Genomic DNA, 26277 nt, shown 5'->3' with positions numbered 1-26277 from the left:
TCCTAACTGCACACCCACCCAAGAAAACCCCAGAGTTAAAACTGAGACAGAGGAAAAATGTCCTACATGGGAATGTTGGGGGGGATTGAAGATAAGAGCTAGAGAAAATGAACTGTGGCAACATGGACAGGATTGCAGTCAGAAGCAGCAATATGCTCCTAGGTTTGGCTGTGTTTACACTGGTAGCTGCAGCCAGCTGTGACACAGATGACACCAATTCCAAGATGACACCAACTGAGAATGAGAAAAGCTGCTCCTTCTCCAGTTTCCACATGGCAGATTGAACCAGAGCATCCTGATGGTGCCCAGCAGTATTCACGTCCTGTTACAATCCCTTCTACCACGTTATATAAACATGGCAGAAGCTTAAGTACTGTAAGCCCAGTCTTAATCACCTTGCAGTCCACATCTGACTCCTGCACACACCCGTATAGTCCAATACTCTTCCCACAGCCAGAGAGCAGCAGTAGAAAGGTCAGTCTGATGCCCCTTCTCCCAGCTGAATCAATCCTCTGTGGCGGTTGCAAAGAACATCCAAAAGCTTCTCTTTGAGGAGCAAACACAAGAAAACTGGCTCAACAGAAGAGTGTGAATGACTACTCCCCTCACACCAGCTATAAGGGGACATCCTCATCCTCATCTTCATCCTCATCCAGGTCAGTGGAGTGCAGGCTTATGTCCTTGAGGATGTCCGAGATGTTTTCATCAACTGGCCCTGTCAGCTCCATCTCTTCCAACTCGGTATCGGTGGCAGAAGTGGAGAATGGGACTTCCCCCTCTTCATGGAAGTGCGAGTGCTGGGGGGAGTGCGTGCTGGGAAGCAGCGGGCTCTCTGTGCGCAAGTCCGCTGCTTGCTGTGCTGCTGCTGTGGAGTTGTCCTGTCGGCTCCACGACTGAGTGGCCTGAGTGGCCTTCTCCGTGCTCACGGAATTCCGGTTGGTGTCACGGAAGCTGGCAAGTGGTGGGCGCAGGCGAACCCCAGAGCGTGTGGAGCCCTCTATTGCCTTCTGGAGCTACGAGAAGAGAAAAAGCTCAGCAAAAATGGGTGAGAGGGAGGCTGACCCAGCCCTACAAGCAGAAGTTCATCTACTCTCCAGGGTAAAGGAATCACAACTAGAGAGAGTCACAGCTCTGCCTCTGGGGCCTGTGGAGATCATCTTTTACACTGGTGGTGTAATTTTTCATTCCCTGCTAAATAACAAATTCCATACCATTTTCAGAGACAGTAATAGCCATCAGTTAAGAGCCCTGTGTTCAACAGAAGGATGCGCCATCCAGCATCCCTGTAAACGATACCTGCTTCCTCCTCTGAAATAGTCATCTGGTCATCTCCATAGCTTCCAAAGCATTGTCTCAGAAGCTTTCAACACTGGCTGAAAATGTATTAAAATACTCCCAGCTGGATCCTCCAGCACCTGTAGGTTACTGCGCTGATGACGGGACATCTGCAGTTGATTAAAAGGAGATGGAAGGATATGGACTTACCTCTTCCAATGCCAACACTCCCCTCAGCTTCCCCATACTGGTGACATAGGCATGGCTGAGGCCCAGTAATGAGAATAATGTATGTGTCTGTGAGCAAAAACACAAAAGACCATTTCAGGGACTTTGGATTGGTAGCATCATACTTTGTGCTACAACTGGGACTTGGGATGTAGAAATGGGAATCATACGAGCACATGAGTCTGCGGTTATCTCAGTGAGAAACTAACTTTCCCCTTCCCCTTTTGCAGGTAGCAAATACCACCCCTTGGTCCTTCTGCTGTGCAGCCATAGTTGGGAGTGTGCTGATGATGGAGAGCACATTCTCAAGGTTACTCCTATCCTGCATCTGGCAAACAGAGATGCACATGCAACATCCTGTTTATCTGGGGACTTATGCAGATCCTATTTAATGTTGCTGCTGGAAACCAAACTATCACATAGGAATATGCAAAGCCAGAACCTACTTAGGTTATTTATTCCAGTGCCTTCCTTAACACCAGAAAATGTCTTTTTTTCCTGTTCCAGAATATTTCCTGTCAAAACTTATTTTTGCTGCTGCTTATCCAGCGCAGTGGAAACACTGAGAACAAGATATTCCCTTTTCTGAAGCCTCCTGAAAAGGACAGCTATCATGGGGCTATCAGTCATGATTGCTTTAGCCTAAATAGACCACGTTGGTTTACAGTTCTTCATAGAACACACTTCCTAACACTTGCAGCATTCTCAGTGCTCTGTGGTGTATTTCCAACCTCCAAGTTCTTTAAGCCAAGCTCTACCTGGACTTTACCCGTGGCCTTACATGAAGTCATTCTTTCAGAGCTGGTGCTTGCCCTTATTTTTAACATCACATGAAATATTGAATGTCATGTTCAAGTGTAAACTAGGGACAATCTCATTTATCAGGAACAAGACATTTTACCCTAATGTAAAAGAAAATCAGCCTGCTTAAGTACAATTTGATCTTGATCAGGTGTGATATTTTTGCCTTTATCAGTAGGCTTACATGTAGCTGTACATGCCTCACACTGATTATTCCTGCATGTTTTGTGCATCCAAGTTAAGTTGATTTGTCTGTTATTTCAGAGTTTCTCATTTGCTCTTTTTTATGAGAGGTATCAAACTGTCCCCATTTGCAGTCTTTAGTTATAACTTCTTACATTCTCAAAGATAAATACTAATGGCTTTCAGATGACTTCAGACAGCCCTTTAGAAAACACCAAATTCATCCTAAATCTATGCTAACCTGTTCTTATTTTGCTCAACGCTGAGGTCATACCCCTTTGATAAGAATGATTAATTAATTCTGTGCATTTGCTGACTATGCATGTTAAATGAATATTGATAAAGACATGCACTGTGCACTCTGGCTTCAGCAAACTGCTTTCCCTTTCCACTGAGTGAAAGTTCAATCCTCTCTTACAATGACTGCTTTTATCCCCAGTCATCCTGTGCTAACTCTAGAAGTGGTATGATCGAGATCCCTTGTTCTTCACATAAATGAATAGCCTATGATATAGGGTGGTTTCAAGCAACTCTTCTCAATCATTGAGGCAGATTCTACCCCTAACAGAAACACCCTGAGAAATCCAGGACTAATCCCTCCGGGGCTGTACACTGACAAGCAGGGTGTAAATCTCAGTGTAATGCCCCCAGCAGCAAGGCATACAATGCTTCTGTTAATGTAGTGACTGAAAAATCTTATGTGGTGTCCAAATCTATTTTAGTAAATGCACTTAGACTTCTTCTCATGTAGCCTTTCATTCTGCAGGAGGCTGGAGGTATGCACAGATGTTTAGAGCAACAAACTGACTTCTGTAGCTGGATGTGGAAGTAGCAGGTGATAGCAGTTGAAGACAAGGAGAAGAAATAAGTCATAGACTAGAATCACAATGATGGATAGGGTGGAGAGAAACAGTGCATGCCTCAGGGAGACATCTGTACCCACCTTGTGCAGGGATGTTCTCTCCACTAGTTGGAAAGGGGAAGGGTCTATGCGGCAGCTGTCAAAGCACACGTTCTTGTTCAGTTCCTCCTGTTCCCAAGCATCTATCTGATACAGGAAAAGAAGAGGAATCTCCTACAGTAATCAGCAGTGTTGCTGTCTTGTGTACCCAAATTAGTCCCATTCTTCTGTTAATGCTTCCTCCTTCCTATATAGATCATTCCTCTTGTCCATTATATCACACCCCTCAGGTTTCCCATCCCTTCCTTGCCAGATGTCAAGTCCCTGTGGAAACAGAGCAATCCCAATGCCTCAGAGGTTTCCTGAGAAGGTGAGGTTTTGCTCCTTCCTGCTTAAAGAGGAAGGGAACACAGAATCATAGAACAGTTAGGGCTGGAAAGGACCTTAAGATCATCCAGTTCCAACCCCCCCCGCCACAGGCAGGGACACCTCACACTAAACCATGGCACCCAAGGCTCTGTCCAACCTGCCCTTGAACACCGCCAGGGATGGAGCATTCACAACTTCCCTGGGCAACCCATTCCAGTGCCTCACCACCCTCACAGGAAAGAATTTCCTCCTTATATCCAACCTAAACTTCTCCTGTTTAAGTTTTAACCCATTACCCTTTGTCCTATCACTACAGCCCCTAACAAAGAGTCCCTCCCCAGCATCCTTATAGGCCCCCTTCAGATACTGGAAGGTTTCTATGAGGTCTCCACATCTTAGCTTTCCCTTCTGAGTGCATCTTCCCCTTATCATTGCAAGATGACTGACTGTTCCTTTGTGTAAGACAGGAAGGAACAACACATATCCATTGAAAGATTTAGGTGAGGGGAAAACTATAGAGGTCCCTAGTCCAAAACCCTGCTCACAATAGGGCTGAATTCAAAGCTAGATCAGATCAGTCACATCTAGCAGAACAATCGCTTATTAGGTGAGAGCAGCCAGTTGTGCAATTCTAAGAAGAAAATAGCCTTAGCTATGGCTGTGGCAATCACTAAGGTTGTTGAAGTATTGCAAGTGATAGGAAATGGTTAAAAGAAGCACTTAAGTAACCCTGCTTCCTTTCTGCAGTCAGTCTTACCTCTTCTGGCCTCATTGTTTCAACAACTTCCACTGGCTCCTGTAGAAGAAAACACTGTTCAGGACAAAGAACCCAGAGCTTCACAGAGCACAGAAAGGAAAAGCGTGCAGTCTCCTCACACCATCTGCTCCCCTTTTTGTTCCAAATGGGGTATTACTGAGTGCTTTGATTTTCTTTATACACATACATTATAAGGTGTACTCTGTACTGGCTGTGCTTCCCTCGCCAACGAAGATTGACTATGGAATGCTGGTGGCCCAATTCAGGTGCCTAAACATCTAGTACTGCTGTAGATGCTCCCAGATATCCCACATGGGGTCCAACCACAGCCCTAGAGTAGATGCATCTTCCATAGGCTTTGTATGATACCCACCAACCTGTGCAGGCGTATCAGGCTACCCAAGGGCATCTATCATGGCACAAAGTAAAAGCATTTCTTTTTATCTCACCAATACTGTTTGCCAAATGGGACAGAACTGCACTTTACTCCAGGTTAGCCAAAACAGCGTAAGTTATTCACTGAGAAAAACTGCCAACACTCAGTCATGATGGTAGCCTTTACACCTGAGCACAGATGGCTCTTTAGGAAAGGGCATATACTCCTTTACATGAATCACACCCCCTCTCCTTGGAGAGAGTTCCCCACTGATGTTGTCAGAGTTCAGAGCCAGAAGTGTGTCCATGCTTTGGCCAAGTGCTGAATGGCTCTAAGGAGCAGGTTCTACTACCATTGCATTCTCTTCCCCCTTCAGACTACTGGGCTCTCTGCATCCCTAACCTGGATGGCACTCTCTGTTTCATGTGCACGGCTGTAATGGCACAAGAGCCGCTGGATCAGTTGCCTCCAACTCCTGAAATTGCCTGAAAAAGGAAAACAAATGAATAGGAGAACAAATAAGAGACAAAAATACAAAGCCCCGTGCCCAGCTCCTTGCCCAAAGCAGGTTTGGAAATCATACAAGGGACGCAGTACATGGTACATGACAGAGCTGCGCCAGGCACAATCTAGCATTCAATTTGTAATTTGGTGTCTGTGGCATGCCAGAATAAATATTCCCATGCAATATCTTTTCCTCAAGGAGAAGAAACAACTCATTACACAGTAGCCCTTGCAGATATCATTTATAGATCGGTGTCCCTGAAGAAAAAAACCAACCAACCAAACCAAACCAAACCAAACAGAAGCAAGACTACTGACACAGCATGGATACAAGGGATAAACTGCTGTGATGAGAGTTTTCTGCAGTCCACAAAGAGAATGTGTTTTGGAGGATAAGTACGGAAAGGAGAGGTGACAACGTGGAAATTACTTCAGACAAAACATATCAACAGCCTTAATACTGTGACAGGTACAAAGGAATCCATGGGTTGCGACAGCTGTGAACCGAACTAAAACTGATGGCAGAAGACACTCCTGCTCCGCTTCCTCTTGTCACTCCTGGATCACTCAGTACCAGCTTCACCTAAAGTGTCTCACACGCTGTTCTTGTTTTGGTGTGATTCTTTTTCTGCTTCGGTAGGTGGTTGTCCCACCACTCTGCCTTGGAAGCATAAAGTGGATTTTCCTATGCCTTAGAGGTTTAGTCATGCGTGAATGATGTTAAGGGACCAGGATGTGCTGCATGCTATATTATGTGCTTCAAAGAGCCAAAGCCCTGCCCTCTGTATTCATTCTTGAGATTGGGCTACACCTCTGTGCTTTTTTACTCTCTGCACATTTCAAGACATGTAAAGATAAAAAACCCTACCATCCTGCATCAAATATACATGATGCATGGATCAGAAATGAGCTACGAGGTGGAAGAGGCAAGATCTGGGACCTTTCCCTGCAGACTCCAGAAAATGTCCAAGGGTATAATATTGCAAAGGCTGGAATGGGGAGCACTGATGCAGAGCAGCCGGAGTGGGTTTACTTTTGCCATGCTCTTTGAAGGGTCACAAACAAAAATGTATTTACAGATATGTTGAGGTGATGCTGAAGTGCATTAACAAAGAACCTTTCATAAGGGAACAGCAGAGAAAGCTCCTTCTCTCAGTCTCTGAGAAACCAGCACCTTGCCCAGGCATGTACACACATTTAGCATGAAAGCTTCTACAAGCTGCCTAGGATGTGGCTGAGGCACACCAGAAGTTACCTGCGAGGTGCTGTGGCTCTGAAGGTTCAGGCATTTGTTTAAGAGGACCTGTCGGGCCATTGGGCTCCTCTGGGTAACTGGGAGTGGGACTTGGGGGCTGAGGCAGCTGTTATGGAAAGGAAAGAAAATAAAGTCCACCCTGTGTCATTTCTTTCTCAGCCTGTCCGAATGCCTTACTGCTTCTTAAGCAGTCTCTGTGCTGTAGTCTCTTCACTTCCCTCCCTCACCTCTCCCTTCTCATCTGTATCCTCATCCTCATCAACATAAGCAAAAGATTCATGCTTCAGCTTTGGCAGGGTTGCCCACGGTCCCTTGCTGTGCCCATCGTAGGGTGCCTCAGACAGCTTCTGCTGCATTTCCCTGTGGAGGAGCCGTCGCCGTTCTGGGCTTATATGTCTCTGGAGGAGATCCTGCAGTTCAGATCGCTCTACAGACCCCAGAAGGATCATGGTCTCTGCAGAACACAGAGCAAGAAGCCATTAAGCCACTTAAAGTTTTTTCCCAGAGTCCCCTGCCACACACTGCCCTTTCCTCCCTCCAACTTCTTCAAAGTGCTCGGACTTGTACTGTCTAGAGCTATGCAAGAGTCATTGACCAGCCTTGCTAGCTGCTGCTAGTACTCTGTGGGGCTGTGGGAAGCTCACCATTCCTGAGTTGCGCCACATCAGAGGCAAGATCCTTCCCTGTTGCCACAGTTCAGTCCACAGACTTCCCACACACCTCCCTTACCTGCTCTATGCTTCACTCCAGCTTACTTGTCTGACCAGCTGAAACAGCCTTCTGTCATACACCATCCATAGCGGAAGATTTTTAGGATGATTTTTATGTAGTGGGTCACAGTCTCCTTCACATGTAAGTTGAAAGCCAATTTCTATGGCTCTTTAACCTCAGACAGTCTTCAGGAAGGACCAGGTCCTCCACCTTGCTTACCTGGTGAGTCCACCAAAGGCAAAGTCTTAACAGTGGTGCTTTGGAGAAGAGTTTGCAAATCTCGGTATTTGCAGTTGGAAGAGACAAATTTCACATCTTGGACCATAATATCCTCAACAAAGATATTGTATTTGCTGTGAATTTATGGACAATAAAGGGAATAATTAGCATATTAAAAATGTCTAGCAGATAAATCCCTTCAAGAAATATATAAACGACCAATTCCTTAAAACATGTTCTCAATACAGCTGAGAACAGAATCTACAGAGGAATAATCTTCTGTGAGAGGAACCAAAGAGGACTTTCCAACAGAATCAACACAGATTAACTGATTTTCATTACAGCTGTATTCCACTCCATTAGCCCTCATGATAAAAATACACACATCTGTATGTGTGTATATATATATACATATATATGCATATATATACACATACCTACATCTATGTATAGATGTTTTATATATACATACCCATGTATATTATTAAAGACAGGAAGACACGTGTATGAATAACTGAATTTTGTTTGAAGCAAAATATCCACATAGCTTTTTTTGGTTTTGCTGGAGAAAAAAGTCCAAACCCCACTGAATCCAGAACAAAATGGAAACGAGACACTTGATTTTTAACTTCTGAAATTGGTACAATGTGGTAATTTTACTACAAACTCCTAACACTGCAGATTGTTCAAACCTGTGCTCCATTTCTGTGTATGAACTCTAATTCTACTCCACCACTTGTTTTTTTTCTAGCTGCAGGCATGTTCTGCCTTTTTATTTTCTTTGTAGTACTATCCCCTTTCCGTGACCTTTTATTCTCCCATGATCTCATTCTCTTCTTTATTTCTTTGCCACTCCCCACCTCCACCTCTGTTTTACCACTATACCTTATGTGATTCCAGCCCAGGTCTGGCAGGTAGGGCAACTTCTTCACCTGGATGATGCTATCATAGAGGCTAGGCTGCAGACTCTGGGCCACCATGTTGGCAAGGATGACAGCCACCATCATGGGGAGGATGTGAGAGATCTGACCTGTCAGCTCGAAGCAGATCACAGCAGTGGAGACAGTGTGGCTCACCGCTCCTGTCATTGCTGCTGCGCCTTTCCCAGGTAAGGTGCCAAAGGAATAGAGAGACAACGACTGTCATACAGAAACAGCATGCCTTGTCAACCAGGAAAGTCATGGGGATGGGACCAGATGAAGGAAAACAAGGACATGGAGACTCACCAATGACTGCATACCCTCCAGGTAAGATCTGATAAACAATACCATCAAAGAGGATTCCCTTGGGAAAAAGTGATGCCATGATTTCCCCAATAAGACGCCCAAACGCAGCACCTGGAAAATATCACTGATAGTTACGGGATTAACATCTAAAGAACACCCAGTTTGTGCTGTGAGATCACCTGAGTATTTTCTAATGGAAACAAAATCAAAACTTACATTAAAATGACACCAGGAACTAAAGAGTCACAACACACGGAAGTTAGACTTCAAGAGGAGAGAAGGGTACTATGATATGGAAATAGAGCTAACCCCTCATTCTTCCACTTAGGCACACCAGGCACAGCAGTATCTGTGATTTCCTCCCAGGTAGGAGGGAATTCTTGCAGTGTCAGTCCAGATCACAGCTGAGGCCCTTCACACACTCATTCAGTGAATGTCTGAACACTTCCAGAGGTCTTGTTCTGACCCCTGCTCACAACAGGGCTAATTTCAAAGTGAGATCAAGTCACCCAGGGCCTTGTCCGCACAGGCTTTAACAGTCAGCAAGGATGGAGGTTCTCCAGCCTTTCTGAGCACCTTAACCAAGGAAACATTTCTTTTTTCCTTATGTCCCATCAGAATTTTCCCTGTTGCAGCTTGTGCCTTTACCTATTTTTTATTGTGTGTCTATATGAGGCACGTTTCTATCCTCTCTGTCCCCTGCTGCATTAGGTGGTGAAGGCCACCATTAGATCCCCTCTTCCCTTCTCTTCTGCAGGCTGAACAACCCAGTCGTCAGGATCTCATTTGTTTCGAGCTCCAGGACCAACAATCTCAGCGGCCTTCACTAGACTCATTGCACTTTGTCAAAATCTCTTGTGCTGATGGACACAAGATACTCTGGAATCACGTCCAAAATGCTGAACGCAGGGGAATAACCAATTTCTTTGCCTTCTTGGCTAGGCTCTTCTTAATACAGCCTTGTTTGTGTTAGCCTTCATCACTGCAAGGATATGCTACTGACTCTTGTTTAGTTGCTGCCTGCCAGGACCCAGGGGTCCTTAGCACACAGCATTTCATTTAAGAGCTGCGGGTACTTGGTGCTGAACTTGATGAGCTTGTACACTTTAGTCTAACATAACCTCCCTTCCTTAACTTTAGAATCATATTCTTTTTAACTGTTGATCTTGGAATTAAAACAAGTTAAAAACCAACAGACTCCATGTTACCATATTTCAGTCAGAAGAAATGATTAAGTGGTGGATTACACTGCAGGCACTAGTTTTGAGGTTCTCTCTTCTGCTTGGTCTTCAGGGGTGAAAGGTGCAACTACTACTACTAACAGGTTGAAAGTTTCTCTGTAGGTGAAGAGGCAGAGAAATGAGAAGGCCTGGCTCAGCATGCCTCCCCACAATGTGGCTTTCCTTATGTAAAAGACAGGGATTTCTCCTTAACATTTGGATTTGGGTGGTGGGAAAATTACGGAAGCAGAGACTCAGAGGTTGGTGTATGGACTGTTAACTGAGCTTGTCAAAGGAACCAAGTGATCAGTCCTCATCCACTAGAAGAAACCTGCCTGGGTTCATCTGCAATGGTTTCATCCTCTCCCCCTGTCAGGCCTGTATGCAGCAACACAGAATTGAAACTCACCTAGGACAAACACAGGCATGAAGCCTCCACAGGGGATTGGCATCGTGGTAGCAATGACAGCCATCAAGAACTGGAACAGAGGCAGAGGGTGCAGTTGTTACTGAGCAGCAATAGCACTTTCTGCAGCCCCTACTCTACTGCCCAGTCTGTGAATCAATGAGGGATCTGGTGGTTCAGCCAGAAAGTGAAGGGTAAAGGGGCTGTGGGGTGTGAAGGGGAGCTGGAGGAACTCTGACAACACCAACCCTGATGCAGAGGACCTCTGGTTGATGGCTGTGGTGGCAGGGAAGCTGAATCACCAAGGGGATGGACGAACAAGAGAGCTCTTTGGCCTTGGACCTCAGAAATTGCAATTTCCCACTGCTCCAAACAGCTCAGCTTTTCACAGAGCAAGGTTGTCAAAATTTCACAGGCTCAGACTGATTTCAGTGTGAAATGAACTCTGGAGGTCTCTCCCCCAAATCCCTGCTCCCAAAAGGGCAAAGTCCTAAGTTAGATCAGGTTTCTTAGGTCCTTATCCAGGTGAGCTCTGAACATCTTGAAGCGTGGCGATTCCCCAGCTTTTCTGGGCATTTTTGCCACTATTGACCCACACTCAGAGGAGAATCTTTTCCTAAAGTCCAACTCTCATAAGTTTCCTTTATTCTAGCTTGTGCCTGTTGCCTCTTGTCCTATCACTATGTTGGGCAAAATGATGAAATCCATACTGGTACCGCTAAGACCAAGTCAAATGATGACTTAGCCCAGCACATACAGACTTCTTCTGGAGGCCACAGCCTAATCTTACAAATACTTCAAAGGCCAATATGTTCACACTTTCTCAGGCAGTGTGACAAGAGAGTTTCACAGCTGAGGGAAACACAGAGAATGCTGCTGTTTTGAAAGCTTGTACTGGCAAGATGTCATTTGCTGCAGCAGTTTCATTGATAGAGAGACCACGGTTAGGCACAACAGGAGCAATACCTGAAGGTATTTCAGAAACATATTCTCCTCAGGATGGGCAACTCTTTCCTTTCTGAGGTCCACCTTTGAGACAGCGATGCCTTTCTAAACATTACTGTAGCTGTAGATAGATGAGATACTAATCTGTAGAAGGTCAGTTTGGTGAGAAAATCTACTCAAGACAACTTTTCCACTGTAACTCCCATTGGAAAGGGAAAATGAAGGCAAGATATAGCCTGCCATTTAGGAAAGCCCTCTATAAAGGTAACAAAGAGCCAGGAGAACAGTATTTCTCAGCCCATGGTAGGGGAACGTGCTGTGAAGATGGGTTGGACCATCAATTTGATGCTGGCTGTTGCTCTTCCTTCTGTAAGCTATTTGAATATTCCAGAGGAGAAGTTCCTGGCTTGCTACAGAGGCCAGCAAGCTGCATAAGTGGAGTACTGATAACTAAAGCCAGAGCTAACTAAGCTCTGTCTTTACAGTACCAAACCCAAGCCATACATACAGCTGAGAACTGGAACTATACTGCAGAGGAGAATCAGGCTAAGTCTTTGCCCAGAGTCAGACCAGCAGTTTCTTATTTATATGGCCTATTCCAGCTCTGAATATATCCAGAATGGAACGGTGGTCTAGTGAATTGAGAAAGGTTTTAGTTTATGGGACAAAGCCAATGAGTCTAGGGTCTGAGGATACAGCTCTTCCAAAGGAGAACAGATGGACTCAGGATAGATACACCATATAGTCCATTCCTGTTTTATTTAAGTAAATGAGACCTTATCTGCTTGGTACATATAATCAGAATTATCATCGAAGTAGAACCCCTTAACTGCCTGTCAGAAACTCAGTACAGGCTTTTTTACTTCAGGTGGAATCAGCTGTGTCAATCAATCATTGCTGTCCATTCCTGATCTGCCAAAATGTTCAGCTGATAGCACCAAGGTGGTCTCAGCTGATTTTCTCCTTTGCAACAACAACAAAAATCACCATTTCTATGATATTTTTACTATTTTATGGTAAAAAAAAAAGGTCTTTCTTGCTACTTGTATTTTGAACACTGGAATAGAAGGTTTTCTTCTTTCAAATCTCTTCTCTTTGTGCTGTCACGTATAAGTTACACAGCTGATCTTTTCAGAGGCTGAGCAGTTGCAACTTCCACAGACCATGTCAGCTCAGAACATCTAACCTGCTGTTGCTTTCCAAGAAGTGAGCAAAGCTGTCTTCAGCTGCATTTGTCCATCACGTTACAGTACTGCTAACAAATCCTTGAGCCTAACACAACTACAGATTGTCCTTGTATGTTCTTCTTTGTCTTCTATCTATAGTTGTGGATATCAGGTAGGCTGTATCAGACTTTATTTAGACCAAACCTAAAATATCTGAGGCCTTTTTAGTCAATTGTTTATTTTTGTGGAACCTGAGAAATCTTTTCCTGGTGGAATTGCCCCTACCAGCTGCAGTGGGTACCAAAGGTCACTCAATGGGATGCATGAGGAAGATGACTTAGGGAGCAGTGAAGGAGGTCACTAGTAAGGCCAGGAAACAATTCCCTAGTAATTTTGGCAGTCTAATTCAAGGTGGGCAAACATCACATCAAAAGATATAGGGAGCCATTGTAGTGCTTCATTCAATACCGAGCAACTCCTCATCGGGAGTTCAAAACTATTTTACAAAAGATCAAGAACATTCAATCTGAGTGGAGAAGGATTGTGGTCCGCTGGGTTTCCTACCTTTATGAAGAAGAAGAGGAAGATGATGATGAAGACGCTGACTTTAGGATGGATCCAGGCAGCAGACTTCCCCATGATCTGAGGGTCCCCTGTGTATGTTGCCCAGGTATAGTTATCAAAGAGAGAGCTGATGGCTTCCCGTGGCATCAACTAAACAGCAAAAAAACCAGGCATGAGCCATAAGATTGGATGGAATAAATATTCTACCTCTGTTGCGAGAAAGTGGAGATTTTTACTTTGGTAATTCACAATTATAAGACTCAATTCACATTTTTTAATCTGGAAGAGAGCAGTACTTTACCTGGGCTGGTGAAAAGCATAACTACCTTTACACATGGGGTAACATCTTACTACTTTCTTAGGAGAGTGAACCTTCTTCTAGTTTTATATGCAGGAGATAGCAGAGATCAGGAGCCTCAGAATACAGTCCTTCCTCAACCCAAACTCCTCCCATAGCTTCCTTCCTCTTTCCTTGACATAAAGTTATTGGGACACAGGATAAGGAGAGACCATTCCATGGAACTGCACAGGATTTCAAACACACATCCCACTCTCACCTCTCCTGCCATGAATTGTCCAAATCCAGGAGGAAAGGTCATAGTTGCTATAAGGAAGGTTATAACCCCAGGGTATATGAGGCGGCTGAAAAGAAAGTAAAGTTTATTAAAATACAACCTCATATTCTTTTCTTGAAGTGCTATCACTTGAGGACTATGAATTCTGTTCCTGTGAAAGCTCTCTGTCACATATGTATCAATTGCTTTGGAGTTCTGTTACCGGCAGTTTAATGCCCTGCTCCACTGCTCATCATTCACAGAGTTCGACTGCCAGCAAAACCATTTTCCCCATTATAATAAGTGCAATGGGAGGGATGGAAGCAAAAGAGGGATGTACAAAATGCACAAACGTGAATATGCGGGGTGTGGAGTGGAGAGGAGATGTGTATTTGCAGTGACATGTCAACCTACTGTCAAAAGCCAGCACCTCTTCCATTTGTCCTGATTATTCAAGTCTTGCTTCTTCATCCCCCCCATGCAATGTATTCTGCCCTCATATATTTAAATGTAGATTTTTTTTGATAGATTTCTGCACACATTCCCCATTGCATTAATTCTTATGAGAAAATTTGCTTTTCTTTCCACTGAATTGCTGACCATCACAATTTTGGGGAAGGGGCCCTTGGTGGCCAGTGGGCCTTGCTGTGCTGGACCAGTGGGGCACAGCTGGACAGCAGGCTGAAGACACCTGTGTCTTCCTACTGCTGTGTCCAATCCCAGGATGGGTTTCTGGGTACACTGTGAAATTTCATGGGCACTAGGACAATACGAGTTTAAGCTGCCTCCATGTGCTGGACTAATCCTGTCCAGTCCCCCCTGACAAATTACTGTGTTCCTTACAGGAAGTTCTGTCTGAGATGCTGTAGTATTCAGGAAGACAAAACATAACCTTTAATTTCTTTCTAATACCTACAAAATTCTGAGAAATTAGAAGTTTGAATTCCACCTTTTCAGGCTTTGCTCCACTTCTCTATTAATTTTGATGGCTTTGCTAGTGCTTGTGGGTAATACTAAATCATGAAGAAAGACAAGTGCTCTTCCACGTAATACACTGAGTTAGACTGAACTTCTTAACTAGCGGTTTTCTTCTGTTCAAATCTGCAACTTGCTAAGAAATGTAGGTCCAGCACACTTCTCATCTTAAAAAAATCCTCATAGCATCAGATTTCTTCTGTCAAAAACCTGAAGACATTTATAGTTCACCACCTTTTCTTGTTCAGGTTGTAAGTTTGGAAGTTGTAACTTAATTAGAGAGGGGAAAAAAGGTAACTTCAATTGCCCTGTAAAACCTTCATTGCTACGAGTTTTATGTTGTTCTGTATTTCTCTTCCATGCTGCAATTCACACAGTATTATCAGTTTCAGCTGTTGGTTTGTAAATACGCAGTAACTGCAAAGCTGCAGCACATTCTTTACCTTTTTGCCTACATACTGGTTAAAAAACAATTAGATTTTAAAGACTTTGATTTCAGTTGTATTTAATTTTCTGAAAATATAAATGAATTTCTTTTTGACAGATTCTAATAAAAATCCAAACCAGAAGCAGCATACTCTTAAAGAGCACGAGCATTGATTTTCTAATCAAAAACATTTTCTGTCCAATGAATAGATTCCCTTGTCCTCTTAATGAATATTAGAGACTCCCTTCTAAGTCAAGAAGCTATTTGAAACTATTGGGGCTGATCAAAAGAAAATCCAGGGCAGAACAAATTCTCCTGATGTTTGTAAATATCCAACTCTCATATAATTTCAGTTTCTCATAGTTTTACTATCTTACACTTGAAATTGTTCTACAAGCTTTCAGGGAGCATTCGTTACTGTCCAATACCAGTCGAGTATACAAATCTGGTCCCTAAAGAGAGTATCTTCAAAGGCACTCACTATTTGGTGAGAAACTGGCTCAGAGCCGTATGACGCCGGATGCACAGGACCACTTGGCGATTGAGATAAACGAAAAATGCTCCAAGGAATCCAGAACATATCCTAAAGTGGAGAAAATGAAATATAAATCCTACCAAACCACAGATAATACACAAACCAAGAGAACGAGTTCAAGTGTTTTTCCCCTTCTGCTGTTCATGAAGTCTTGTAGAAGTCACCTCCTACCTCAACTCATTTGAAGATGCTGACTCCCTGATGAAAAGGGAGAGATTATTTTGGACCTTTGTCACACAGACTGCCATTTTAGCACATAAATTTTCTTTTTACAGGGAGGGAAATCTCATCTATAAAGATCTATAACATAATCTAGACAAATAAACTATAAAAAAGGACTGAGAGATCTTAGTGGGAACTGACAAAGAGCAACTGGGCAAAGACCAGTGTTTTCGGAACTCAGACATTAGGTTGGAACAAGAAATAATACGAATGAAGGGAGTTTAACTCTGATTCATCAAAGTTACACACCTACATCAAATACTAAAAGTACTAGCAATTCTTGTGCCTACAGCAAAGTATGTCATCTCTATGATCCCAATTACTTAGGCCTGTGTTCCTGATCCTAATAAAGTCAAAATAGGTAGAGTTGCAATGCTCCACATGTTAATGAGACCTGCAAGACCACAGAATACTGAGGATAAATAGATAAATAGATTCTATTAATTTGTAAACTTAATAGAATTCTCCTTTCTTACATGTTATATAGGCTTTTGCCAAATCTCATTCAAAGATTAATTTAGTTTACTTAAAAAGATGCATGTTGAAAAAATCCTGCTTGGCCATTTAAGAAATGCATAGAAACAAGTTTAAACTAAATATAAAGCTATTCATAGACAAACGTGTCCATTGAGTTTCTCTTTAATATTTCAAGCCAGCACTGCTTAGCACTACTGTTAAAACAGACAAGTCCAAAGGCTGCGCAGCGAACTGAATTTCTTTCTAATACTTTATATTAAAAAATAGATCACTCCATTTCTGCCTATCAATTTGACAATACAATACAATAGAAGTGCTCCTCCTCTATACATATTTATATATATATATTTTGTATATATATGAAAATTAACACCATTGGCTGACACGGAAGAATATGATCTTACTGCTATTACTGCTTCAGCTGGCTCAGGTTTTTTTGTCCTACCTGAAAGTGAAGAAATATATTGGATAGAAAAAGAGTTCAACTTTGAGACCTAATGTTAAGAGAATTTGGAGCATTTTGAGTTGGCATCAGGGCTCTATCCAAGACAGTCCAGGTCTTTGGCTTTCCTTAAAAACATACCATGTTGGATACCTTGGCTTTTGAAAGCATTTCACTGTTGTCATATACTCCTTTCTATGTGCATTACTAAAAAAATAGCTCTGCCAACTATGTTCAAACCACAATGACAAGAAGTTTTGCATTCTAGCAGCTGTAAATCATAAGGATTATCTTTTTCCTTGCCAATCTAAACAGATTGCCCCAAGTTTAGCGTGCAAAGTCTATTGAAGAAGAACAAAGTGGATATACATTAATAACCAAACTCCTATATGTTCATAGAGTTTCAACGTCTGGTGCCTTCAAAAAAATCCCACTTGAGTTCATATTCAAGTAAATGAACATGAGGGCAGCCTGCTAACAGAAGCTGGAAAGCCACAAATATATTTCTGATCTTGGATCCAGGTCTTGCAACAGAATGTGTTCACAACACCAGCACAGGTATTTGTTCTCCAGTCCATTCCCCTCACTACCGCTCTGCAGTGATTTCCCTGGAGCCTCTCTCAAACTCTAACTTCTTGGTGACTTTTCCTCACAGCAATTCCAAACTCAGTTTTTCTCAAGTGTTTCCCAATTCTCTTCTAATTTTTCTAAAATTCATTCATTTCCCCAAATTTCGTCCACAAAAGAAGCCAACTCAGATATCTCCATAAATAACATAAATCTGACAATCAAATTAATCACTGTTCTCATTGAATCCTATTATCGTTCAGTCACCCTTGCCACTATGTTGAGTGTTCCAACCTCTCTAGAAAAGGAAAACCATTCTGACCTTGCAAAAGGGAAACTTCCTGGTTAAATCTTCTGTCCTGTTTTTGTCAAGTGAGAAGACCATACTTGTTTGGTCAGTTCATTTTGGGATGCCATCACAACAATTAAAAGGCCATTCAGGAGATCTATAGGCAGAACCTAGACCAAGTCAGACTTACTTTTTTTCTAGAACTTAACTGCTAAAGAAGATGCATGGAAAGGAAATAGCAAACAACTTGACAATACCCACATTTCTTTCCTTACCCTTTGTGCCACATAGGCACCATTTTTGAAGGAGGAATCCCAACAAGCAGAGGCCTTATTTGTGATAATCAAACTGTCTGAAAGAGATGTATGTAACTGTTTTGCAAAAGAGCATCCAACAGGGCTCACATGATAACCTTTATAGGGCAAGGAGCCAGGTTCCTGGGAGCTTACCCTATTACAGCAAATGCTGGCAACTCTTGCAGATCAAAGGGGAAATCCATGCGGAAGTTGGTTCTGAACAGGGCTGTGATGGTATCTGTGAGAGAAATAAAGAGGTAAAGAAGGAAAGGGAATAATGAGGTGAGAAGACAGTGGCATAAAAGCTAAGGGGAGGGACAAAGGAACTAGATATACATGCTCCTGTGTGGTTTCATGACCACAATTATATACAATTTACAGATTGGCAGACGGCACTGATTTTAGTAGTGCCTATTTTTGAGCACTTGCAACCCGAGCACTTTAGGTGGTATAGGTTTATTTTCAGGGAAAGTATATATTTTTTAGATACAATCCCAGAAAATTAAAACTCTTCCCACTATATTCACTGCCTCCAAAAGCTCTCTTTGCCAAGGCAGGCAGTGCTTGTGTATCTGGAGAAGCTGTGTCACTCAGTTGTGATTGCTTTCTAGGGAAAAAACCCTCAGGTACTCTCTGAAATTTTATCTGCAAAATATTTCACTGCTACTAAAAGAAGGGAAGTCTTCGAAATCAAGAGATGTAAAATGTCAGCTAAAACCCATCTTCTCCAGCTCACTTCTCCCGGTAGTGTTGCACTGCTAAAATGACTCAGACGCTGAAACCCATCCTGGAGGCACCTAGTTATGTAGAAACAGTAAATATCTGTACGCCAAGAGGTAAAGTACAAATCACAATCTCATGCAGAGTGGAAAGGCAGCTAAATGAGGATGGGTATAAATCCCACCTTGCCCTGGATGAAGGAAATCCAACCCTGTGGAGTCAAGAGACCTAAGAGCAGTTTTAAGTAAGGGAACTGCCCACACGGAGCTCAGATCAATAAAATACATACAAATGTAATATTAAAATATAAAGAAATGATATGCAAGAAGTTTACAAAGAAAGGGCAGCCTTCTGCAGCAGCTGGAACTCCACTGACACAGTATCTGAAATGCTCCTCTGAACAAGCTTGTCCTGTGCTATTTCTGTCTGTACAAATGTTGCACTCACACTTTCCAGTTACTTGAGAGGGTTATTTTTTCAGTCAGACCCTACCAATCCTGTAGCATGCTAATCATTTCACCACCTCCATTTGCTAGACTATTTGGTTTTGATGCTTCTAGCTGAGAGATGACCAAAGCAGACCCTGGCCTTTCCAGCACATTGCCGCAGCACACATTGTACTATGCATTGCATCCTCTGTGGTGGACTACCTCTATATCTGAAGCCTTGACATTACACTGAGTAGAAGCAAAAATCCCTCCTCAGGGGCTCTCTTTCTTGTGGGGACTCAAATTCAGTCATATTTTAGTCATATCCCCAGCACACTCAGGAATAGGTTGGGTTATACAATTGATAACATAAGATACTTCCCTTTCTCCTTCCTTCTGTAGTGCTGCAAGTCATATGCCATGGCAGAAGTTTCAAACATTATCCAAGGTTGTGGTTTTGAGGAAAATGAGAAATAATACATTAACAGGGCAACTTTTATACAGAGAGAATAGGAATGGCTCTTAGCTTACCTGCATCCTTGTTCCAAACAGCAAGGACTCGGAAAATGAAGGCACTAAAAGTAGCTGCAAAGAAACCTCTCCAATAATTGCGCACAGCAAAGTAGGTGGAAGTGACCTCAATGCTGAAAAGCACCCCTAAAAAGAGTTGGAAAAGGAGCAAAGTTAAAATCAGAAGTGTAATATTAGAAGCATGAGAAAGGCTTCTAAATAGTCTTCTAGAGCAGTGGTCTCCTCACTTCTTTGATCACCCATCCCTACCAGTGTAAGATTTTTGAGCACATACTCCCCAATTTATTTATTTAAAAGTGATATTCATGTACTATTGTACTAACATAGTACGTAAAATATAAAGCACATACAAAAATAGAAATAGAAAAAAAAGGATGAGGTAAAGATGATTTATTTTTTAATTATTTATGGAACAAAAAAAATTTTGTTATCACTACAAATATTATCTTTTAGTTTTGAAAATCTCGGTTTAACACTTCGTGATACAGTGATTCAAAGGTCAGTTTCTATTTTCTGTCTGATACTTTGCCTCGATGGCTGTTGTAGCTGAAAAAGAGATCTCACCAAGTTGAGAAGATAGAAAGAAAAATGGCTGGGCTGGCTTAATCATGGCACTATTTTTTCATTTCCATCCACCAGTTATGCAAAGACTGTTGTTGAGATTTGGGCAGTAAATTTCCATCTTTCCTGATGGCAGCTGTTCTTGCAAACTGATCAGGAGGTGTTAAATTTTTACGTCTTTAACAAATGGGTTCAAAACCCACTGAAACTCTTCATCTGTTTGGCAACAAATTCACAGTTTCTTTTGAAAAGCAGTTACTTTCTCACCCACTGTCAGAACATCACTTTCACCCTGAAGGGATAGAATCATAGAATGGTTCGGGTTGGAAAGGCCCTTAAGATCATCCAGTTCCAACCCCCCTGCCATGGGCAGGGACACCTCACACTAAACCATGGCACCCAAGGCTCTGTCCAACCTGGCCTTGAGCACTGCCAGGGATGGAGCATTCACCACTTCTCTGGGCAACCTGCGCTAGTGCCTCACCATCATCACAGTAAAGAACTTCTTCCTTATATCTAACCTGAACTTGCCCTGCTTCAGTTTGAACCCATCACCCCTCGTCCTACCACTACAGTCCCTGATGAAGAGTCCCTCTCCAGCATCCAAGTGCATACACATGAAGCATGTATTTTTTAAATACTACTGACAGAAGCAGCTGTCCTCACAGAAAACAGCAGCAAATTCAGAACATTTGTCTTTTTATAAACAAAAAATGCATAACTGGTCTTTAAATTCAACAACGCTTTTAAAAGCCCATTGCCATAAGACAACCAGCAAATGTCTGTGTGTTACAAAGGATCTTCAGAGTCATTCCCTGTCTCGTTTCCAAGTATTGTAAAGATTGTACTGTTTCAAGGTCTTGTTTTTAGGAAATGAACCACATCAATGACATCCTGTAGCACTTGTGCATATCTAGCTCTGATTTCTTTAATGCAATAGCTTGCCTATGAACAGTGCGGTGAATGAATTTCAGGTGTGGTGCTCTCTATGCAACCTTACTACACAATCCTTTTCTTATGCCAGTCAAAGCAGCTGCTCCACCAGTCATTACACTTGCACAGCTTTTTCATGAAGAGATTTTATCAAAGAAGTAAATTTACTGTTGAGAACAGAGATTCTGTGGTAGATCTTTCTTTAGGGGCTCAGAGAGAATAGTTCTTCATGTATTTTACTATCAAAACAGAATCTAGCAAATACTGTAAGCTCAGACATGTTAGAAACATCCAGCTGCATAGCAAGCCTCTCACACTGTAATGTGTACTGATGCTTCATTCTTCAAACCTTCAGCAATGCTCTTTCTATGTGTCTTCCAACAGCGTTTGCTTTCAATGCTGTTTGCAGTTTAGTTTGCTGCCGTACTGCTGTGCGCTGTTTCAGCCTTTTTTTGACCGTGGCAGGAAGAACAAGCATTGCCGCAGTCGTATGTGGATTTTTGTCTTTTGCTATGAAGCAAAAAACCTCAAAGGAAGCTTCTAAACATTTATCATGAAGTTCAGGGACATTTTGAAAGGTACTGGATGGGATATCACACGGCTTGAGACACCACTGAGAAAACTGTATAGGTTTGCTCTGGATGCTCAGCTTTTAAATGTCTTGCTAATTCTGACGGCTTCATACCATCAGCAGCTAACTTCTCGAAGCACAATACAGACTTACAAGTGCACGCTTACACAGACATGAGTAGCTGTCTTGTGCCTTGTAGAGTGGCTGATTACGAGTCTGGAGTAGGCTGTAGAAAGAGAAGTGTCAGCTCGGCCATTTTTTGTCATCTATCTGTGCTCGTAGTATTATGTTCAACCCCCAGTCTCTTCGCCGGGATCATTTTAAGCCACTTGTCCATTTTGTAAGGGTCAGTTTAGTTAATGCTAGGTAATATAATAAATAAATCCACTGAAGTGGACACACACTTATTGCAGTATCATTGCGAATGAGTGAGGGCACCACAGCCAACCCTCTGTGTTGTGAACAACCCTACGCCCGGGACTCTTCATGCGCTGTATGTGACAAGTGGCCATCTGCCATACAGATTGAGGGCACCACGTATACTGCCAATATGTACGCTGAATATCAGTAAAGCTTCATTTCCATTCCTTCCTTCCTTGGGTATGCACATCCCAATTTGGAGACCACTGTTCTAGAGAGCCTTCCCCTCTTGCCTCCAGAAGGCTGGTAATACCATGGAAATAAAGCCATGAGTTCCCCAGAGTTGCTGGGGAAGTTGGTAATGCTAAAATGTAAGCTTCCTTGGTAAAAGTCACTGACAGGTCAAAAACACAGTGAGGGAAAGGGAGAGAGAAGAGAACTAGGCAGGAGAGGATTTAGGTACCTGAGAAAAAGGAAACAGAACAGCCACTTGCCTCCAAGTGGTGTCCCAAAGCAGCAGCCGACCCCCACGGCGCAACCCACGGTCAGGACATCTGTGTAATAATATGGCTGCTACTGGTGAAAGAGACAAAGAGAGACAGACAAACAGAAGAAAGAAGGAAAGCAAGCAGAGAGTGAGTAACAAAGTCAGCAGGTACAGCCTGTGATGCCACCCAGCTGTGTCACCAGCCCAGATTTATAGCTGTATTTATCTGATTTCTCCCTTCTGGATGGCTTGAAAATGTTCAAAAGGCAAGACCTGGCACAAGACAGGCACTCGTCTGGAATACATCTTCAAGACATGTGGAGAAGACAGCATCTCATCCGTCATTGAAACATGCAGATTTCTGTCGCTAGAGGAGAAATGTCTCGTGGAAAGTCCTCCAGAGGGTGCATATTTTGTTCCATCTTTTTTACTTTGGGAGGGAATCTCAGGATGCACATGTGCCAGAGAGAGCCTCAGAAAACCTGCCCTGTGAGTCTATGTGTGCAACGCACGTGCATATCCAGAACCAAATGTGGACAGTGGTCCTGTCACTCCACATAGGTGTGTGGGTAACAGATCACCCAGTAAAGCATCGTGCTGTCCTGATGAAAACAATCATGATACCAAAGGGAAATGGAAAGTATGAAAGGCAGAATCTCTCCTGAGACAGTTCTGGAAGACACAGAGCTGTTGAAAGGTAGAAAGTGCTCTTCCACTCTTTGTGCAGCATTTAGCCCTGAAGTGCCTGAGAATGGTGAAAGATTAGCGTATAGGTTTTATTTTCTTTTACTTGGTCTGAACCCTAGGGGGTATTTAATACACCAGTGTTAAAAGCCTCTGTATTTGGTACTTTCTACCATCATGTCTTCCCAAAGTATCCCGTTAGGTCTCCCATGAGTTTTCAGAACGGGTCGGCCTGTTTTATGGTGGGAATTTGAGTAGCAGGCAACTAATTCCTGTTTCCCTGAGCGGGTGTGTGATACAGCCTCAACCAAAAGGTGTCTCAAGGCTGTCTCTGCACAACCAAGCAAAAAGGGCCTTAGACCATTCCCTAACCCAGAACAATATTTCTTTATTCACAGGTTTGCCCTAGGTAATTTGGGGGCCCTATTAGTGCCCCTGTGACCTTAAAACATATTAATGTCCTGAAAGGGGATGAGGTTCGGATTGAAGTGTCTGGCAGAGTGTGTGTGTGGGGGGGTGTTATAGCCCATGAGCATGGAACGTACATGCAACGTAGCCTGCAGTATAGCAAGAAGTTATTAGACTAGTTTGAAGGTGCAAAGCCTGATGGGACAGTGTTGAAGAACACAACGAGATAGAGCAACCTATAGCAATCACTGAGAACAGCCTGTGGCATATGGCATCTCCCAATGTGAATCATTAAGAAGAACCCAGCTAGGGCTACAAAAGCTATGATAACTTTGTTTGTTCCCATACTGCAATGTTATCATAGACTCACAGCAAGTTTTAGTCTGGAAGGTACCTCTTCTCCAACTGTCTGCTCAGAGCTGGGCTAACAAGGCTAGATCAGGGTGCTCAGGATCAGGGTGCTAGGTGAGCCCTGAGCACCTCCGAGGATGCAGATTCCCCAGCCTCTCTTGATGCATGCCACCCTGAACCACCTTTGGGGCAAGGGGAGAAGTTCTTCCAATGCATAGATAGGAATTCCTTTGCTACAAGTTGTGCCAGTTGTTTCTTGCCCTTTCACCATTCTTTGAGAAGAGTTTGTACCTCTAACGTCTCTTTTAGCTACAGAAGACAGGGATTAGATCACTGTCCCTTTAGCCTTCTCTTTTCTTCTCTAGCCTCTCCTACTGAACTACGTAAGCTTCCTGCAGTCTCTGACTATATTAATGCCAGGTACAGAGAAAGAAACAAGCTGTAGACTGTGCTAGGGAAGGTTTTTGGTTTTGTTTGCATTGAGTGTCTTTTACCATTAAGAGAGACCCTGTTCTCCTGCATACTGCCAGTGGTTCCACCTGAGAGTGGTCTAATCCTTGGTTCTGAACCTGCTTTCTCTCAAGGTTTTTGGCAGACTTTAAAGTTGTATCTTGAAGCCTCAGGCTTCAGCTCAGGCTGTCCTCAACTTGCTATATTGCCCACATACACGCAGCTCTCTGCCTGTCTCTTGCTGAACCTGATTGTCTTCCTGGCACATCTTTTCTCAAGTTAACATCTGCAGAATCTCTAATTTGTAGCTGAAAAACGATGTTCCTCCCCTTTTTTTTTTTTAACAGCACCAGTATAAAGATCATAATTATTGTTAATGCAAGACCATATTGCATTTGTCAGGTAACTCATCCATTTGAAGACTAACAGGAAAGTAGTGCATGGAAGAAATAAAGCCAGCTTAGAAAAAACATCACATTTCATAGAATCATACAATAGTTGGGGTTGGAAAGGACCTTAAGATCATCCAGTTCCACCCCCCCTGCCATGGGCAGGGACACCTCACACTAAACCATGGCACCCAAGGCTCTGTCCAACCTGGCCTTGAGCACCACCAGGGACTGAGTATTCACAACTTCTTTGGGCAACCCATTCCAGTGCCTCACCACCCTAACAGGAAAGAATTTCCTCCTTATATCCAATCTAAACTTCCCCTGTTTAAGTTTTAACCCATCACCCCTTGTCCTGTCACTACAGTCCCTAATGAAGAGTCCCTGCCCAGCATCCTTATAGGCCCCCTTCAGATACTGGAAGCTGCTATGAGGTCTCCATGCAGCCTTCTCTTCTCCAGGCTGAACAGCCCCCACTTTCTCAGCCTGTCTTCATACAGGAGGTGCTCCAGCCCCTGATCATCCTCGTGGCCTCCTCTGGACTTTTAAAAACCTCTTTAAACTTCTTGGCACAATAACCATGGAAAGAGGCTCAGAACAGTGCACTGGGGGAAAGTGAAATGAAGTCACAACAGAGAATGGAAAACATTTTAAGACAAATGATTTATGAATACATTTTCACTGTTTTAGAAAGAATTTACTATGTGCTTCTGGCACATGTTTTGTCTATGGAAATTTCATGAATGAGGAGACTAGTATGAATGTGAGGGGTCAGAGATTCATTTCCACATTTCTCCTCACATCAGGGTCTAAAAGGTGGGAAGCAACAACTGGAGATGTCTCCAACTCCCTGCTTGGAGCTGTGCTAATTTCAAGGCTCTATCAGGTTCTTGTTCAGGTGAGTTCTGGACATCTCCAAGAGGGGGGGGGGGGGGCATTCTCTGGACCCTCTGGGCATTTGTGCCAGTGCTGAACCACCCCTGGGGAAAGGGAGTGTATTTGCCTTGTACATAGTCAGCATTTCCCTTGTTCCAAGCTGTGCTCATTGTCTCTTGCACTGTGCCACTCTGAAAAGAGCCTGGATCACTCCTCACTAAAATCCCCCTTTAGGTGGTTGATGACATCAGTTAGTCCATCCCCCTTTATCCTTTTCTCCTTTAGGTTAAGTAAACCCAGCTCCTGCAGCTTCTCTTCATGTACCATTGCTCCAATTTCTCAACCACATTATTGGCCTTTCACATCTCTTATATGGGGAGCTCAAACCGCTACACACTGCTACGTTCTCCAGTCCACCGATTAAGTATTCATGGAGTAGCTCCCTGTTTGCATTATCACTTCCTGCCATAATTGCTATCATCTCCTGTTCTCAGATATTGCTATTCCCTTTTGGGGTTTTTGACTTCTGTTCTTTACTTGGTCCTTACTGATTTTCTGGACAGCCCCTGGCGTTCTCCAGGTTGAACAATGTCCGTGGCAGGTAGGGACTGTACAAGTTGCACCATTAGAAATCAGCA

The 26277-nt window shown here is 43.1% G+C and overlaps 1 protein-coding gene across 1 annotated transcript in view; it reads right to left on the bottom strand.

Annotated features, from left to right (window-relative positions):
* Positions 1-465: 465 nt before the first annotated feature.
* The window catches only part of CLCN1 (chloride voltage-gated channel 1), a 35997-nt gene continuing 10185 nt past the window's right edge, over positions 466-26277 (bottom strand). The window contains exons 8-23 of the mRNA XM_057416006.1: positions 19570-19695; positions 18044-18128; positions 15544-15645; positions 13664-13748; positions 13107-13256; positions 10435-10504; positions 8806-8916; positions 8465-8678; positions 7580-7713; positions 6877-7103; positions 6650-6755; positions 5293-5375; positions 4515-4553; positions 3431-3535; positions 1486-1572; positions 466-1013 (exon numbers count right to left, since the gene is read on the bottom strand). Coding sequence (XP_057271989.1) covers positions 615-1013; positions 1486-1572; positions 3431-3535; positions 4515-4553; positions 5293-5375; positions 6650-6755; positions 6877-7103; positions 7580-7713; positions 8465-8678; positions 8806-8916; positions 10435-10504; positions 13107-13256; positions 13664-13748; positions 15544-15645; positions 18044-18128; positions 19570-19695 — 2123 coding nt within the window. The 3' untranslated portion in view covers positions 466-614. The remainder of the gene's footprint in view (positions 1014-1485; positions 1573-3430; positions 3536-4514; positions 4554-5292; positions 5376-6649; positions 6756-6876; positions 7104-7579; positions 7714-8464; positions 8679-8805; positions 8917-10434; positions 10505-13106; positions 13257-13663; positions 13749-15543; positions 15646-18043; positions 18129-19569; positions 19696-26277) is intronic.

This window comes from Pezoporus wallicus, unplaced genomic scaffold (assembly GCF_028554395.1).
Source record: "Pezoporus wallicus isolate ANWC-B61680 ecotype Strahan unplaced genomic scaffold, APGP_CSIRO_Pwel_v1 contig_6814, whole genome shotgun sequence".
NCBI lineage: Eukaryota > Metazoa > Chordata > Aves > Psittaciformes > Psittacidae > Pezoporus > Pezoporus wallicus.
Note: the sequence above shows the minus strand (reverse complement) of the source record. Positions and strands in the feature narration are given on the sequence as shown.